This window comes from Rhinolophus sinicus, chromosome 16 (genome assembly GCF_057876585.1).
Source record: "Rhinolophus sinicus isolate RSI-liver-muscle chromosome 16, RSI-T2T, whole genome shotgun sequence".
NCBI classification, from domain to species: Eukaryota; Metazoa; Chordata; class Mammalia; order Chiroptera; family Rhinolophidae; genus Rhinolophus; species Rhinolophus sinicus.
In genome coordinates this window covers 21808590-21824554 of record NC_142516.1, presented here as the reverse complement: position 1 = coordinate 21824554, position 15965 = coordinate 21808590, and the positions used below count along the sequence as shown (strand labels likewise).

The window sequence follows — 15965 nt, the reverse complement described above, 5'->3', positions numbered from 1 at the left end:
CTTTGTTAAGGTGAAAGCCCAGCATTCACTCCCAAAACACATCTTCCCTTATGTAAGTTGCCCATATTTCATAAACATTCAGTGTAGGCACTGGAGCCAAAGGGAAAGATGTAGGGCCTAGCAGACAGATGGTTACATCTGTAAAAGTCTGACTTCACTCAAGACCAAATTTCTCAGCAGAAATTAGACTAAAGTGACCACCTGATTCATTCAACACGAGTCATTTTATTTCAAAATATAAATATTTTACATTTACAAAGAAGTTACATCAGGAGGTTGTCAAAGCAAGTTAAAGCTAAGAAACAGCATTTGTGTGAGAATAAAGATGTATTATTGTATTTGAATAATCTTTTTTTACTTTCAAACCATCTCTACTTTGCCTAAGAATGCAGAGATCATACATTTTCCAAAATTACATAAGCAATCACAACAATATATCCAATCCTGGTTTCAAAATCAAATGGTATTTGAAATACACTCCAGTCCTCTAAACAAGTGGCACTGCAAAGGACAAAAGAAGGGTTTTCTTTGGGATAGCTATAATAGGAGTTACACTTTCTGGGTCACTGCAATAACAAAGAAATAGTGTTGATAATAAACCAAAATGATGTTACTTGAAGATTTATATCCACACCTTTCATTGTAAAATATAAAGCTGGAAGAAAAAATAAGAAACCTGGTGTAGAGTAAATAACTCTGGACTTGGAGTCAGAAATTCTGAAACTGAATTCTGGCTCCATTATTTTGTGGTATAAAGTTAAGAGGAAAAACATCACAAAAAAACTTTCTGAGGCCTCCAGTGCCTCTGATAATGTTGGACACCTGCCTATCTCACAGGGTTGTTACGAAAGCAGTCTGAAAACTATAAAGTGTCATACAAAAGCGTTATTAAAATGTAATATCAATTATCCTCACTGTATCTGCACATTAATTGATCCTTGAAAAACTTTGACAACTAAACACAAATACTGATTTTACACACCATAGGTGGAAAAGAATCTCTATACTTTGCGTATAGCTCTGAACAGCAATTATGTTTTCTTTCTAATATCTCACTAAACTTTGAGATTTATTACAGTTACATGGTACGATGGTAGCAAATTGACCGTTCAGAATTTCCATTAAGGATGTCTTCTAAAACAGCTGTAAACTTACTTGAGAGCCATGTTTCCCAAAGGACCAGTGGCACTTTGAGATGCTCCAAGAAAATGAGATGGGGACGCAGTTTAAGGTCAAATAAGTCTAAGTAAAACATAGTCTGCTCTCCTCTTATGCTAAAGAAAGAAAATAAACTCAGCGTGCCTCAATTTTAATTGACCATGGCGTCCTCTCCCCCACACACACGTTTGTTCTCTTATAACCTCTAATAACAACCCTTTGAACTATGGCTATAAGGAACGTATTTTCCCAAAAGCTACTCATCTACGAGGAAAAGGGAAGTAAAGTAGAAAAACGGACTGAAAAAAAAGAAGTATATGCTATTCTGAATTGTTACTAACTGGCTCTCTGTTAAAAAAGCCACTTTAACCTGTGGGTTTCTCTAGAAAATGACAGAATCACCTAATTACATAAGGCCCATTCTAGCACAGAATTCCTATGACTCTAGTAGACAGATAGTTTAAAAATGATTAAGAGAACTGTAAATCAAGTCTATCAAAAAATAACTGCTCAGTGGTTTCAGATAGTATGCATACTTTTCGAAGGTCCTCTAAAATGTAATAAAATGAATATATTTTGATGGCAAAATATGTAAAGGCAAGAAATTAATAAAAACAAAAGTACTTGTTCTGAACTGGCACTAGCATTTGGAAGTATGTTGTCAGAGGCTATTTGCACTGTGAAATGCCTACTGTAGTACTCTTGTAAGGGTCTTGGAAGACCCTTAGAGGAGACTACAGGGCAGGACCAGAACATGGGAAGTTCTGACGGGGTTTTTCCTTATAAAGCTGAGGTTGAAAGCTCCAAATCGCTCACCAAAATTACTTTGCTCTCATCTAACCCTTCATGGCCTGAATTTCAGAGTATTTCTTGCCCAGCAGTGACACATCCTGAAGCGCTAAATACAACGGAAGTGACAACTAATGGTATTAGGAAGTCCTGAAGGGTCACAATCTGTTCATGTTAAGACCAAGGTCAGCTGCAGGACCTCATCTGCAAGCCCTGTAGCAGCCCTTTTTAACTGGAATGAACAGCTGCTATTTCCCAAGGCTACTGGTTTTTGTAAATACAGTATCTCCATAACACTTCTCGGGTGTCCTCCCACTCACTGTCCAGCGTCAATCTACACCAGTCTCACTCTGCCAACTAACCACCTCCAATGGAAGAGGGCGGTAGGATTCCTTGCAAACTGACAAATAAATAAGACTGGTATCTAAGGCAGTGTGACAGAGATCACATCCAGGAACAGAGGGTGTGACAGGTATTTCGGAACTGAAGCAGGACTTATATGACATGGAAAGAGGAGCACATCTGTGTGGAGAGCTTTTATCTTCACCCATTCCCCCATTCGGTTTACAACTGAGTAGTGAATGTGAAGTCAAAACTAATCTTTTAATAAAGCTGTAAAATGCAAGACACTGTGAGAGGACTTCTGTCCTCAGTTTTGACTGAAGCTACTTCTTCATCGATCCATTTTCTGTTCCTAGTGAAACTTCCTCTTTCTGGGTCAAATACTAATTAACAATCTGAGGGTGGGTCATCTTTGAGACCTGAGCTTCGGGCTCCTACCTTTTCATACCACTTGATCTCTATGCCCTGTGGAAATTCTGTAAAACCTCACTGGATCTGAGGGGGTATGTTTCTGAGGGGTCGAGCTGGTCGGCCTTCCCAGGCTTTATGCAGTTGGCTGGAGCACCGGGGCAAGTGCAGGTTTCCTAACAAGACTGTGGGAACATATCTGTTCCTGATATTTCAGGATAATATTACATCACTGCTAATTTTGGCAGCTCGAAACTATTCTTAGGGCTCAGCATTTCCCCTCTAAGAACCTGGTGTTCATACTAATAATTATAACCAGCAACAGCCATTCATTAGCTCAAGTTCAGGTTTTTGCAACCACTTTAAACAGCTAAAAGCATTTTGGAAGAACAGTTTGTATATGCACCCTAGCTCATTGTATGTAATGTTTGCCTCTTATGAATACGTGCTAATTACAGCTATAAACTTACTAGTATACAAGTAATAAAAACTAACCTGATTTCTTTTTTAACCCTTTTAATGCAAAAGTTTTCAATGTAGCAATACACATGATCTGGCTAAGATTTAAGGTAAGAGAAGGCCTTCTTAGGAGTTAACCCCTACAGCACCCTGTATAGTGCCTGGCATGGAACCCAGAGTTTGGCAAACTGTCAACAAATGTTTCACTGAATGAATGATTAAACAACCGACTGAAGAATGAGTTACTTAACGGCCAAATGTAACACTGAGTATTATATCAAATTATAATTGTTGAAGGATTCCTAGTCAAAATGAGAAATCTGCATGTAATCTACTGTATAAACAGTCAAAGACCTCATGGGAGCCTCTCTTCTAGGTGGAGTTTTTAAGTAATATCACAATAAATTTAAGCTAATTATCACTAACTATGCTTCTTAGTGAGGAGGTGTTTTAGAAAAATGATTTCCACTTTTGTTTTCCAAAAAGGTGATCTTTGATACTTAAGAATGCTTTCTCCTCCATATTCCCCTGGCGGCAGAGAACAAGCCGGGTGGTTGTTCTATACAGTGGAAAAGGCAGAAAGCTAAGAGCTGAGTTCTAGTCGCAGCCCTGCCATTAACTGTAGAACAAGTCCAAGGACACCTATTCTCTCTCATAGCACTGAGACAACTGCGTAAGATAGAAGGAACACAACAGTATGGCAGAGTTCACAGATTTACGGAGACAGAAGATTTGAGGTCAAATCTTACTAAACTTTCTGACTTTTGAGTTGGTCACTTTGCTGAAACTTAGCTTCCCCATCTAGGGGAAACTGTTATAAAACAATATAAAGCAAAATGAAAGATGATGGGAAGTGGTTGTGAAATAATACGCACAACAAGACTTTGCAAAATGTAAAACATTATGCTGGTTATTGTGACATCTGACACATTTTAAAAGTCACAATTTAATTCAAAATGCATTCATTGAGAATCTTATGTGCAAGGCACTGTGCTAAGTGATGGGGAAATACTCCACAAATATAAAATTCTACTGCCGATAAGTAATTAAGTGGCAGAATTCCAAAAAGTGAAATGGACACGTTTAACACATGAGAGTACTGCTGCACCTGAGATTTTTGACTTAAAACATTTGGAAAGAAAAAAATCACAACATGAATTCTATCATATTGTTACCATCAATAGCAGCTTCATAAGTACTGAACTTCAGTGTGGTTGGCCAAGTTTTAGACATTTGGCAACAGTGTAGTGGGGGAGGGAGGGAGGAGAAAAAAGGGGAGGAAGAGCTTCAGTCTGTCTGTGTCTCCTATGGCTGCAACATACAACTATCTGAACTTCAAATAAGCCACCTCACTCTTGTGCTAAGGATTCGGTCTTTCTTAGGGAGGACCATACCTTGTGGGAGAACAGTAGAAAACTCATTTTTCCTGCCCAAGCAACTATATATTCAAAAGTGAAAGCCCTTTTCATTGAAAAGTGACTGTCATCGAAAAGTTTTAAGAACAGATGTCTTAAAACAGGAGAAAATTACATTGCATACACTGTTAACAGCAGGTAGTTTAGGGCTCTTAATAACTTTATAAATACATGTTGTAATAATATAGATAAGCAAAGTGGAAAATTTTCAAGCTATGGCACCAGTGTATAAACTGAAACTTTTCAAGCCATCTTAAAACAGTTAATTAAGTGAGCAAACCACATTTCTGAGCTCTAAAGCTGTGCTTTAAAATGCAAAGCAGCCCACAGCCAGCTCTCTCTTGTCCATGTATTCTGTACTGAAGGCCGGGAGGTTTCTGCTGCTTTTCCTGGGCTCTGCTTCTAGGCACAGCTGAATGGACAGGAGGCCACAGCTGAGCTGAACTCACTGAACTCACAGTCAAGGTTGAACTTCCTGGAGAAATCACTACAGTGGAAGCCACGTCAGTCTATTGAAGATTTCAGATCATCAGAAACGTCACGGAAAGTCCTATAAGAAGAAAAGATAAAATGATTAGTTTTGCTTTTGGAAACGGGGGGGGGGGGGGGGGGCGCGGAGAGGGGGGAGCTCAGGGGAAATAAAACCACAGACGTGAAAATAAGAAAGAGAGAGAGAAAGAGAAGGGAGGGAAACAGCATCTAACCAGTAATTAATTGCCATAGAATAATATTTTTATAATCTGAGAGCCTTGATGAGGTTATATACTCATTATTTTTTCTTAACATTATATTTTCACTGAGTATCGTTGCAAAGTCTGCCAGTTATCTCACATTCTTTAGTAACAAGAACTCCAGTTTTTTGCTGAGTCCACTGTCTCTCATCCAAGACTACTTCCCCAGACTCCCATGAAACTAACCAACATGTGACTAAGTTGTAGCCACCGAGGTGTAAGTGGAAGTGTTGTATGACTTTTGGGCAGTGTCTCTGAAAAAGGGTGATCTTCTTCGACCCTTCCCCTTTCTTGCTGGCTGGAAAGTGAACACAACAATGTTCAAGAGAAAAATACTAAGAGACCAAAGATCAAACGCTAAGTAGGTAAGTTTTATTGCAATACAGGAAATCTGACCCAGCAGAGTCCTAGCTCTGATGGATGCGGTTTCAGGCAGAAGAAATGGAGTTAGGTCTTTTCATCAAAGAACCTGGTACCGTACTGTGTCTGACCCACATCAGGCATGCTAAGTGCAATTAGTGTTGCTAATTGGCAGGTAATATCTGGACTGGAGAAAGGCAGTGGGCTGCATCTATGAGGTGCCTCCCTCAGGACTATGGTTGCTACTTTTCCTTTACTACATAATTTATATGCCCAAGCGAGGATTATGTCACCGAGTCAGGTCTGCAACGGTGTTGGCAGCCAAATGGCCAGGTCAGAGTTTATCAATGAACATGAGCTGAAGCACCCATCCTAGAGGAAAAGACCTCACACCAAGGCTGGCAGAACATCAAGGAGGGGGCGTGGCCTGGATGTTTGTGGAACAGTCAGACTAGCCCTGGGCTCCCTACCTCTGGACTTCTTTCACCCAAGAGAGAAACAAACTTCTAAGCTCATATGAAGTCACTGTTGAGTTTTATTGAGGGTGGGTTTTTCTGAGTTTGCTTCTTTTTCAGTTATATAAAGCCAAATCTATCTTAAAGATACAGGTGTGTCGCAGAAGTTTATTATCTTTTTAGATGGAAGTTAACTTGCTCCTTGACAACAATATCACCAATTGGGGACACAGAAGAACGTTTGAGCTTAAAAAGTTTGTTTTCAAAAATAATTTTCAAGGGTTCAGTTTATACTATATTAGTCTGTAGTCACATCATTATACTATGTTGTTTCTTCTTAGATTATTTGTCAATCAAATAAAGCCCATTTTATTTTCATACCTATAACCAAGTGTTAAAAAGATTACTTAACTTTTTCATTAGAAATAGACCTAAAAGAGAATATAAGAAGTGTTCCAAAACTTCATGGAATCACTCACAATTATAGAAACAAAAGATAATGAAAAGTTGTCATTAGGGATAAATCTAAAAATTCATAAAGCGAATATCTGAACTTCAGGTGCAATTCCACAGTCATGCCACCTCCTTTACACCTCTGTCTTCTCAATTTTCAGTTCACATAAATATTTAGGAGGGTTAGCCAGGCAAGGCAGAGGTAAATTAAACATTTTCGGGGGCGGCCAGATGGCTCAGTTGGTTAGAGTACAAGCTCTGAACAACAGGGTTGCCAGTTCGATTCCCACATGGGCCAGTGAGCAGCGCCCCCTGCAGCTAGACTGAAGGACAACAAGGCCCAGATTGAAGCTGATGGGCCCTGGAGAAACAGACTGTTCCCCAATATTCCCCAGCAAAATGCATTTTTTTAAAAAAAAGACTAACATTTTCATACAATGTCAGGAGCACTTTAATATCAAGAGGAGCACAAAGAAAATGTTGCAAAAAGGATATTACATTCAAGGTGCTCAGTTATCTCAAAGCTCTTCCAATGGGTGGTGCCCTCAGCCTCTTGTACCTCTGAAGCATGCCTCTAACTAGCACAGCTCCACTTCCAAAGAACAGCTTTGAAGTAAACTTCCTGGCTATGGCTTCTGTGGCTTCGAAAGGGTTTATGTGAGACATGGTGGAAACCACCATGTTGAATATATGCTGATAGGTCTAGGAACTGAAATTAGTTGTTTCCTTAAATATTTTTATGCTCTGCGAAAAATTCCCCCAAAATAAGATTTACATGCAAAGACACGTTTCCTCTCTCTCTCTCTCTCTCTTTCTCTCTCTCTTTCTCTCTCTCTCTCTCTCTCTCTGTCAAATCAGGGTTTCTCAATACCAGCACTACTGACATTTTTGTGTGTTATAAGATGTTTAGTGGCATCCGTACCTCTACCCACTGGAGTTGTGACAATCAAAATGTCTCCAAACATGACCAAATGTCCAAAGGGGAGCAAAATTACACCCTCCCCCCAGAACCATTGCTCTAGATGTCTATTTATTTATATATCTATTTTCATACTCACGAAAATTTGTGTTTTTACATTTGTATATAAGCAAGGTTGGCTAAAAACTGTCTCAGACAACAGGAATTCAGGTACCATGTTTCTGCAAAAATAAGACCTAACTGGAAAATAAGCCCTAGCATGATTTTTCAGGATGACATTCCCTGAACATAAGCCCTAATGTGTCTTTTGGAGCAAAAATTAATGTAAGACCCGGTCTTATTTTCAGGGAAACACGGTAGTACTCGGTTCTGAGAAACCCTGGAAAATGTTTACAACCAATAACGCAAACTGGCCAATACTATAAAGTATTTTCCTTCACCCAACAGGTTTCTAAATTCATCCTTTGACATTTTTTCACATTTCTAAGATACCTGCAAGTTTGAATCTCTAACTATTCAATTTCTCTAAATTATGAATGAAAAATCCTGCCTCAGGGCAGACATGCATGAAATAAGATTAAGACTGTGGTTGGCCTACTGACTGCCTTCTGTTGACAAGAAAGCTTAGCTGTAACCTTGAAATTCATACCTACTACTCAATTCTGCCTCCAGGCCAAGAAAGCCTCCAAATGGACTCCGAAGAAAGAAAACAAAATTAAGTAAGCTGAGAAAACAGTTACTAAGAGTTTTCCATCTCAACATTATATCTTCTTTAGATGTATAGGGTGGTGATGGTGTGTATGTGTGTGTGTGTGTGTGTGTCTAAAACCCTACAAAAGAGGTATGTGTGTAACTCTATAGAAGTGTGTGTGTGTGTGCGCGTGCGCGCACGCATGTGTGTAACCCTATATAAGTAAATTGATCTTAAATCAACCTCCAAATTATCTCCTGTAAAACAAATCCCATAACCTAGAGATACAGAAATAATTTCTTTAAAAAAAAATTCTTAATTGAATTTATTTAAACTGAAAAAAAAAAAAACCCATCAACAACAAAAACCCAAAACACAGTTCACCTGTTTCTCCCAACCCTGGCAACCACCAATCTATTCTCCATACCTAAGAACTCGGTTGATTCATGTTTTAGGTTCCACATATAAGAGATCACAAGGTCTTCATCTTGCTCTGATTTCTTTCTGGCCTCATCAAGAGGTACGAGGCTAACTAATCAGCAGGGCTCCTAAAACTGCACCTCCCTAGATAGCACCGTGGTAGAAGAAGCAATCAGGAACACGACCACATCTGGCAGAGGGGACAGAGCACAGATGTTAACATTTACCGTTCCTTTACTAGCTATGGGACTGTGCCATGTGGTTTGTCATTTATAATCCTTTGCTCCTTGAAAACGTTGCGGATCTTCTTCCCCTAAAGTTTCCATGAGATTTTTCAAAATTTCACTTATGTAAATGTTTAAATCTTTTCCGATATAACAACTCAAGAGCTGTTGACTCTCGTCCTCCCAGAGATGCAGAATAAACTTTGAACATTTAAGAATGAAAGCTTTAAGTGACTAACTTAACTCACTTCAGTTGGCTCGGCATAGCAGAGTGTGTATTTCCTAAACCCTCACCAGCACACAGGTACAAAACCTGTGACAGAGCAGATGTCATCACTGTTACGCACATCCCTTCCCTTCCAACAAATCTGGAATAAAGTTCTAAGGCTGAGGTTTACTACATTCCATCTGTTTTTATCAACCTCAAGACTGTATTTCAAAAATCTTTTTATCCAGATTTTCTCTTGGTTTCACTAAACCTATTGATTCATCAAATTTTCACTGAGCCTTTTCAATGTTAGGAATAGTAAAACAGTGGTAAACAAGTTAGACATAGCCACTACCCTCAGAAAGCTTATCAACTAGAGGGAAAGACAATTAACTAAGCACACATTTATGTCCTATGTATTAAGTTACAACAGGAGAAGTGCAGCATGCTATGGGGACACACAGCAGGGACATCTTACCTAGTCTAGAGAGTTCCAGCAATGCTTTTCAAAAGAAACATACTTTAAGTATAGACCGTGATAGTGGATTTGGCTAGAAACCCAGTATTCTGTACCGAGGGAAAAACATGTCCAAAGATGACGACTTCAGGGAACTAAAACAAGTCCAACAAGGCTAAAAAATAAAACCCAAGGCCGGTAGCAGAGAGAGATGAGTCTGCAGAGGTAGATGGAAAGAAGGCATAGAAAGTCTGATGGGCCAACATAAAGTTTCAACTTTATCTTGAAGGCCATGGGAAGCCACTGTGGGGATTTTAAGGACAGAGAGACATAACATTTATGCTTCAGAAAAAACAGAGGCTCTGTGAGGGTACAAAAAATAACTTTCTTCACATCTTCTAAGTTCTTCTAACTGGGCTAATAATCAAATTAACATGAAACAGATTAACAGGAGAAAATGTACAAAATTTATTACGAATGTCCATATGAGGGTGCCATAGGAATATGAGACCTGACAGAGGCATTGGGAAGTTGAGGTTTATATGCCATTCTGGACAATGGAGAAATAGGGGAAGCAGGGGCCTGGGATTTCAAAGGAAAGGTAGGCAATTCACAGAGAGCTGAGAAAGAGCAAACCTTGGTAAACCCATTCCTGCTGGGCCACCCAGAAGGAAGTTCAACAAACAGGCTCTGCTAGATTTCTCCCATCTGCCACATTTAGTTTATATTATGATGCTTAGGTGATTGTTCCTTTACCTTAAGCAGGTTTTTCTATCTGAAATCCTTTAGGCAAGTAAGGGGGGAGGGTCAAAGTTTCTTTCTGAGTCTTGTGTTTCTTAATAACCAGCTTAAAATCTGTATCCCCAACCCAACATTTTGGGGTGGCAAAACTTTGGTCCTCTCAGCTGCATTATGGAGAACAGAGTGGAGGGAAGCAAAATTAAGGGCAGGAACCAGGGAAGAGGCTATTGAAGCAATGCCAGAAATGGGTCACACCACTGAGAATACAGAGGAATAAACAGATTCAGGAAATGTGTACGCCACCGAGTCAAAGGAGAGGCAACAGACAACAGAAGGCGAGTCCAATCTATCTCCCTTCCCAACTCGTTTTCTCTTTTTTCCCCTAATTATTCCAAATTAGGGTGATGGGAAGTACATCCAACTGAAATTCTTAAGGTTAATGTATAGGTCTGTAGGAGTGGCATTGGAGGACATCTTTGTATCTCATTTTGCAAAGAAAAAGAAAAATAACTTCTTGCTCTATAAAGTAGGATGTGTTAAGCTTTAGTTTAATTATCAAATGGTTTCTTTTATAAAGATACTTTTGATTGAATTTTGGGTATTAAATTATGAAAGACAGTCACTTGTCAGATCAAGAGAATGCTTCTAAAAACAGCAATGAGCTACTAATAACTCTTCCCTAAAGAAAGATAAAGCAGGTGGGGGATGGGAGATGAGGGTAAGGGGGATCGAATATATGGTGATGGAAGGAGAACTGACTCTGGGTGATGAACACACAATGGGATTTATAGATGATGTAATACAGAACTGTACACCTGAAATCTATGTAATTTTACTAACAATTGTCACCCCAATAAATTTAATAAAATAACAACCAAAAAAAAAAAAAAGAAAGATAAAGCTGAGTTCCTATAGGACCACACTGGAGTTGTCACCTGTCACCTTCGGTAGTGTCAAGGTGTGACAAAGGGCAACAGAAAATTAATGCAGAGGACAGCATTCCTGGAGGAGCTCCTAGAATATTCTCCTACTTCCTCCTTACAGGTTTTTCGGAGCTTTAATATTCAGAGATTGCTGCTCAGTTTTCAGTTGGAGTGCAATAAGCACATCAAATCAAGTCTGAGTATCCTGTCCAAGTATCAAGAAAGGACTCTAAGCCACATGATTGCAGGAGTGGTTTTGACCTTCCTCATGCTTCTCAAACAGCCCCACTATTCACACAGAACAGAGAAGGTGACAGGATCTGATCACGGAGTCGGCCCCAAACTGTTGGGAGCCCAATGTTGTGCTGTGTCCATGAAAGTCAACTCCATCAATTACTGTAGTCACCACTACCCATAGTGAGAAGCAAAGCCAGTGGGCCCTCCCTTCTTCATCTTTCCTCAGGTGGACAGTTGATGGTGGCACACTGAAACAGTCTTGCAAATGGCTCTTTTCAGCCACCAATGCCTGTATCTGCCATTAGAAGGTATGTCTGCCTAATGAAATGCAACCATCTACCCTCTATTATCACACTGTAACAACATCAGAGTTCCTAAGATAAGCCAAACCCTTCATAGCTCTACAGAGCCTATTTCCTCACAGACCATTCATTGCTTCACCTAGGAATTGTGCACACTCCAAGTACAAAACACTGTTGACAGGTGCTCTGGATACATCGGTAGCTAAAATGGATGTGACCCCTGTAGGAACAGCCACCACAGTCAGGTGGGAAAAGACAAGACAAATACGCAATCAAGTATCTAAATGAAAATTGGCCTATAGAGGAAAGCTACAAGATGCTATGTGTAAGGGCATTAAACTAGCAGGAAGGATGTAACCTAATCATGAGGGTAGGAAAGCCTTCTCTGATGAACTGACATTTGAGTTGAGATCTAAAGAATGATTAGGAGTTAATTAAGCAAGGAAAGCTGCAGGGAGATTGGAAGCGTCTGTCTAAATAGAGAAAGCAGCATGTATAAAGGCCCAAAGTTTGAGTGGATCCTAGGGTATCTGAGGCCCTGATAGGAAGCCAGTACGGCTGCAGCTCAGAACGCAAGGGAAAAATGTTTCAGGGTTTGTGAGACAGGCACAGGTCAGACCATGTAGGGCCCTGTTAGCCATGTCGAGGACTCTGATCTTTCTCCTAAAACCAATGGGAGACCATTTTTGGCACAATCAAATATGCCTCCATTTTGAAAAAAAACACATCAGCTGCTGAATGGAGAATGGATTGGAGAACAGTAAGAGGAGAGGCAGAGAAACCAGTTGGGAGACTAACATGACCGTAGTAGCCCAGGTGAGCTATCTAGTAACAGGGCTCAGCTGACACCAGTGGGGTGGCACTAGAGATAAAGAGGCAAGGACAGATTTGAGGTAAAACTCACGACTTGGTAAAGATGGTGAACGAGGAGATGGGAAGTAATAAGGATAACGACATAATGGTATATGTAAGTGGCGGGTACCATTTACTGATGTAGGAAATAGAGAATGTTTTTTCTTATGGAAGGCAAGAGGCTGGTTAGCAAAGGAAAAGAAAAATCTTTAGCTGAAAAACACCAGCTCACTTGCTTTTTAACTGTGACTAATAAGCAAGTTGTCTTCTCTAAGCCCTGATTTCTTCACCTATAAAACGTGGAAAACAACCGTTCCCAACCTCATGAAAACACTGGACAGATTAAGCAAATGTCACCAATGGTTGTGTTTGTTACTATTCAAGATGTCATTTAGACTTCCCACTAAAGAGTGATGTATTAAATATATATTTCCTTCAGATCCTCTCAAAAGCCCATTAGAACACCACTAAAAGTATTGTTTAAAAGGCATAAAACTACTGGAAAGAAAGGAAAACAAAAGAGAAGAGGTAAGAGCAACAAACTTTCAGAAGGTGGAAAACAGACAGACAACTTGCCATGTGCTATGTCCCAGCATACGGTAAAATGCGGAATCCTAAGCCAGTAGTGGGAAAAGCCAAGATACAACCTGACTAGTTCAGCAAAATCCTCCATGAGTCTCAGGAATTGGTGACATAAAGTAATTCTGGAATTGAGTTTGAAAGTGAGGGCTAAACAAAGGACTGCTTTAAAGTCTACTTAAAAAGCGGCAAGACCCCACTGCTCCAATATCCCCACCCATCTCCACCCAGCAAAGCAACTGCCCCTATCATTCGCAGAAAATTAGTTTTCGCCCACTCCCCTCTAGACAAGGTAAAACAAAAAATCTCTGGACTAGGAAAAACAAGTAGAGATGGGGGTGCGGGTAATACTGACAATAGGTGATTAAATGAACGTTTATATCTTGAACACTGTCCAGTCCCTTTCTCCCTCTTGGCTTTCAGAATGTTGTCAGCCAGGCCATCAACCTCTAGGCAGGCGATTAGAAGATCTTTCTCGGATGAACTTATTAGCCCAAAAGGGGAACCAAAAAGCACTGATATCGAGGGTTGCACAAGACAATGGCCTTGCCAGATTATGGCACCACACATAATAACCCACCCACAGCTCTGGAGTTAAGTGTCTCACTCTTAATATGAGCCAAAAGCCTCTCCGATCTCTGGTATGATTATGTTATGTTAACATGGTAAAGGTGAGGATTTTACACATATAACTAAGGTTCCTAATCAGTCGTCTTTAATCAAAACAAGAGTGTGCTGGGTTGGCCCCGGCTTAATCAGGTGAGCCCTTTAAAGAAGGATTTAAGCTGAGAGAGACATCAGAAAAAGAGTGGCCTTGAGGAAACAAACATCCATGTATGAGATATGATCAAAAACTACAGTGAATGCTTAAAAAAAGATTATTACAGTAAAAGACACACTGCCATTAATCCCCCTCAAAATACTCCCTTTAACTTCGAACATACTTATCCCATCATTCTTGCCACTTTCTGAAGCAGTTCTGGAACTCCTCTTTCATGAGTGTCTTTAGTTGTGCTGTCGTGGCTGCCTCAATGTCCTGAATCTACTCAAAACTTTTACCTTTCATGGTTATTTTGACTTTGGAGAAGAGCCAGAAGTCATAAGGTGCCAGATCCAATGAATAAGGTAGATGAGGACACACCATAATGTTTTCATTTGATAGAAATTGCCGTATCAGAAGCAATGTGTGACACGGAGCCTTTCCATTGTGATTAAGAAACACGATGAATGCTGCTGCCAAGTGCCATCCAACAGAAAGACAGGGATCTTCAATACAGGAAGTGGTGCATCGAACCTTAGTAACAGTGTGTGACAAGTTTCAGCTTGTTCAGTACAGTCAGTCGGGTGTGAGCTACGGTTGAGAGAAGGTGTTTTAAAGTGTGCCATAAATCATCCTCCACCATGACAATACTCTGTGTCACACATCACTTCTGGTGTATGGCAATTTCTGTCAAATAAAAACATTACGGTGTGTCCTCATCCACCTTAGTCACTGGATCTGGCACCGTGTAACTTTTGGTTCTTCCCCAAAGTCAAAATGATTCAGGACATCAAGGCAGCCACGACAGTGCAACTAAAGACACTCACAAAAGACTTCCAGAACTGCTTCAGAAAGTGGCTAGAACGAGGGGATAAGTGTGTTGGAAGCGAGGAGGAATCTTGTGAGGGGGATTAATGGCAATGTGTTTTTTATGATAATAAATTTTTAAAATTTAAACATTTACCATACTGTTTGATCATACTTCATATGAATGGCCTATGGAGAAGGGTAGCCTCCAGAAGCTACAAGCCTCAGTTCTCTAACTGTAAGGAAATAAATTCTGCCAAAAGCAAGCAAGCTTAGAAGAGGACCCCAATCCGTAGATGAAATCCTAGCCCCAGATGACACCTTGATTGCAGCCTTGTCAGAATCTAAGTAGAAGACCAAGCTGGTTGTGCCTGGACTCCTGACCCATGGAGACTTTAATATAAGTGAAGGTACGTTGTTTTAAGCCACTAAATTAGTGGTATTTTGTTATGTATCATAGAAAACTAATACAGACCTGTATACTAAAATAGGTAAATTTTATTTATGTAAATAATACCTCAATAAACCAGACTGAAAAAAATGATAGCAGAAATGGAAACCTCTATGGAGGTATTAGGAGATAAAGTAGGAGAAATCACCCAGAAAACAAGGCCAAAACACAGAAATAGAAAAATAGCAGAGAAAAGATAAGAAAACGACATGACCAGTGTATGAGGGTCAACATTAAAATAAAAGAAGTTTCTGAGGGCGGCCTGATAGCTCAGTTGGTTAGAGCGCGAGCTCTTAACAACAAGGTTGCTGGTTCAATTCCCACAAGGGATGGTGGGCTGTGCCTCCTGCAACTAAGATTGAAAACGGCAACTGGACTTGGAGCTGAGCTGCACCCTCCACAACTAGATTGAAGGACAATGACTTGGAGCTGATGGGCCCTGGAGAAACATACTGTTCCCCAATATTCCCCATTAAAAAATGTAAAAAAAAAGAAGTTTCTGAAAGGGAGAGAACGAAATCATTAATGAAATAATTGAAGAAAAACTTCAGAACTGCATAACGTAAGTTTCCAGTTTTAAAGGTCACAAGGCACTTGACAGAAGTGCCAATCAGAGCAACAACAACAAAACATAGAGAAAACCACAAAAAAAGAAGATCCTATAGGTTTTCAAGCAGTTAAATTACAAAGAATCAGGAATCAGAATGGCTTCCGACTTTTAACTGTGGAAGCCAAAAGACAATGAAGAAGTAAAATTCTAAAGGGGGGAAAATTTTAAAGAGATTTCACTACCAGGAAAACTATCAAATATAACTTTAGGGAAG

At 39.9% G+C, this 15965-nt stretch overlaps 1 protein-coding gene across 2 annotated transcripts in view; it reads right to left on the bottom strand.

Annotated features, from left to right (window-relative positions):
• Positions 1-205: 205 nt before the first annotated feature.
• The window catches only part of TMEM245 (transmembrane protein 245), an 86868-nt gene continuing 71108 nt past the window's right edge, over positions 206-15965 (bottom strand). For both annotated transcript variants that reach the window (XM_019734185.3, XM_019734186.3), the window contains one exon: positions 206-5121. In XM_019734185.3, the coding sequence (XP_019589744.3) occupies positions 5076-5121 (46 nt within the window). In that variant the 3' untranslated portion in view covers positions 206-5075. The remainder of the gene's footprint in view (positions 5122-15965) is intronic.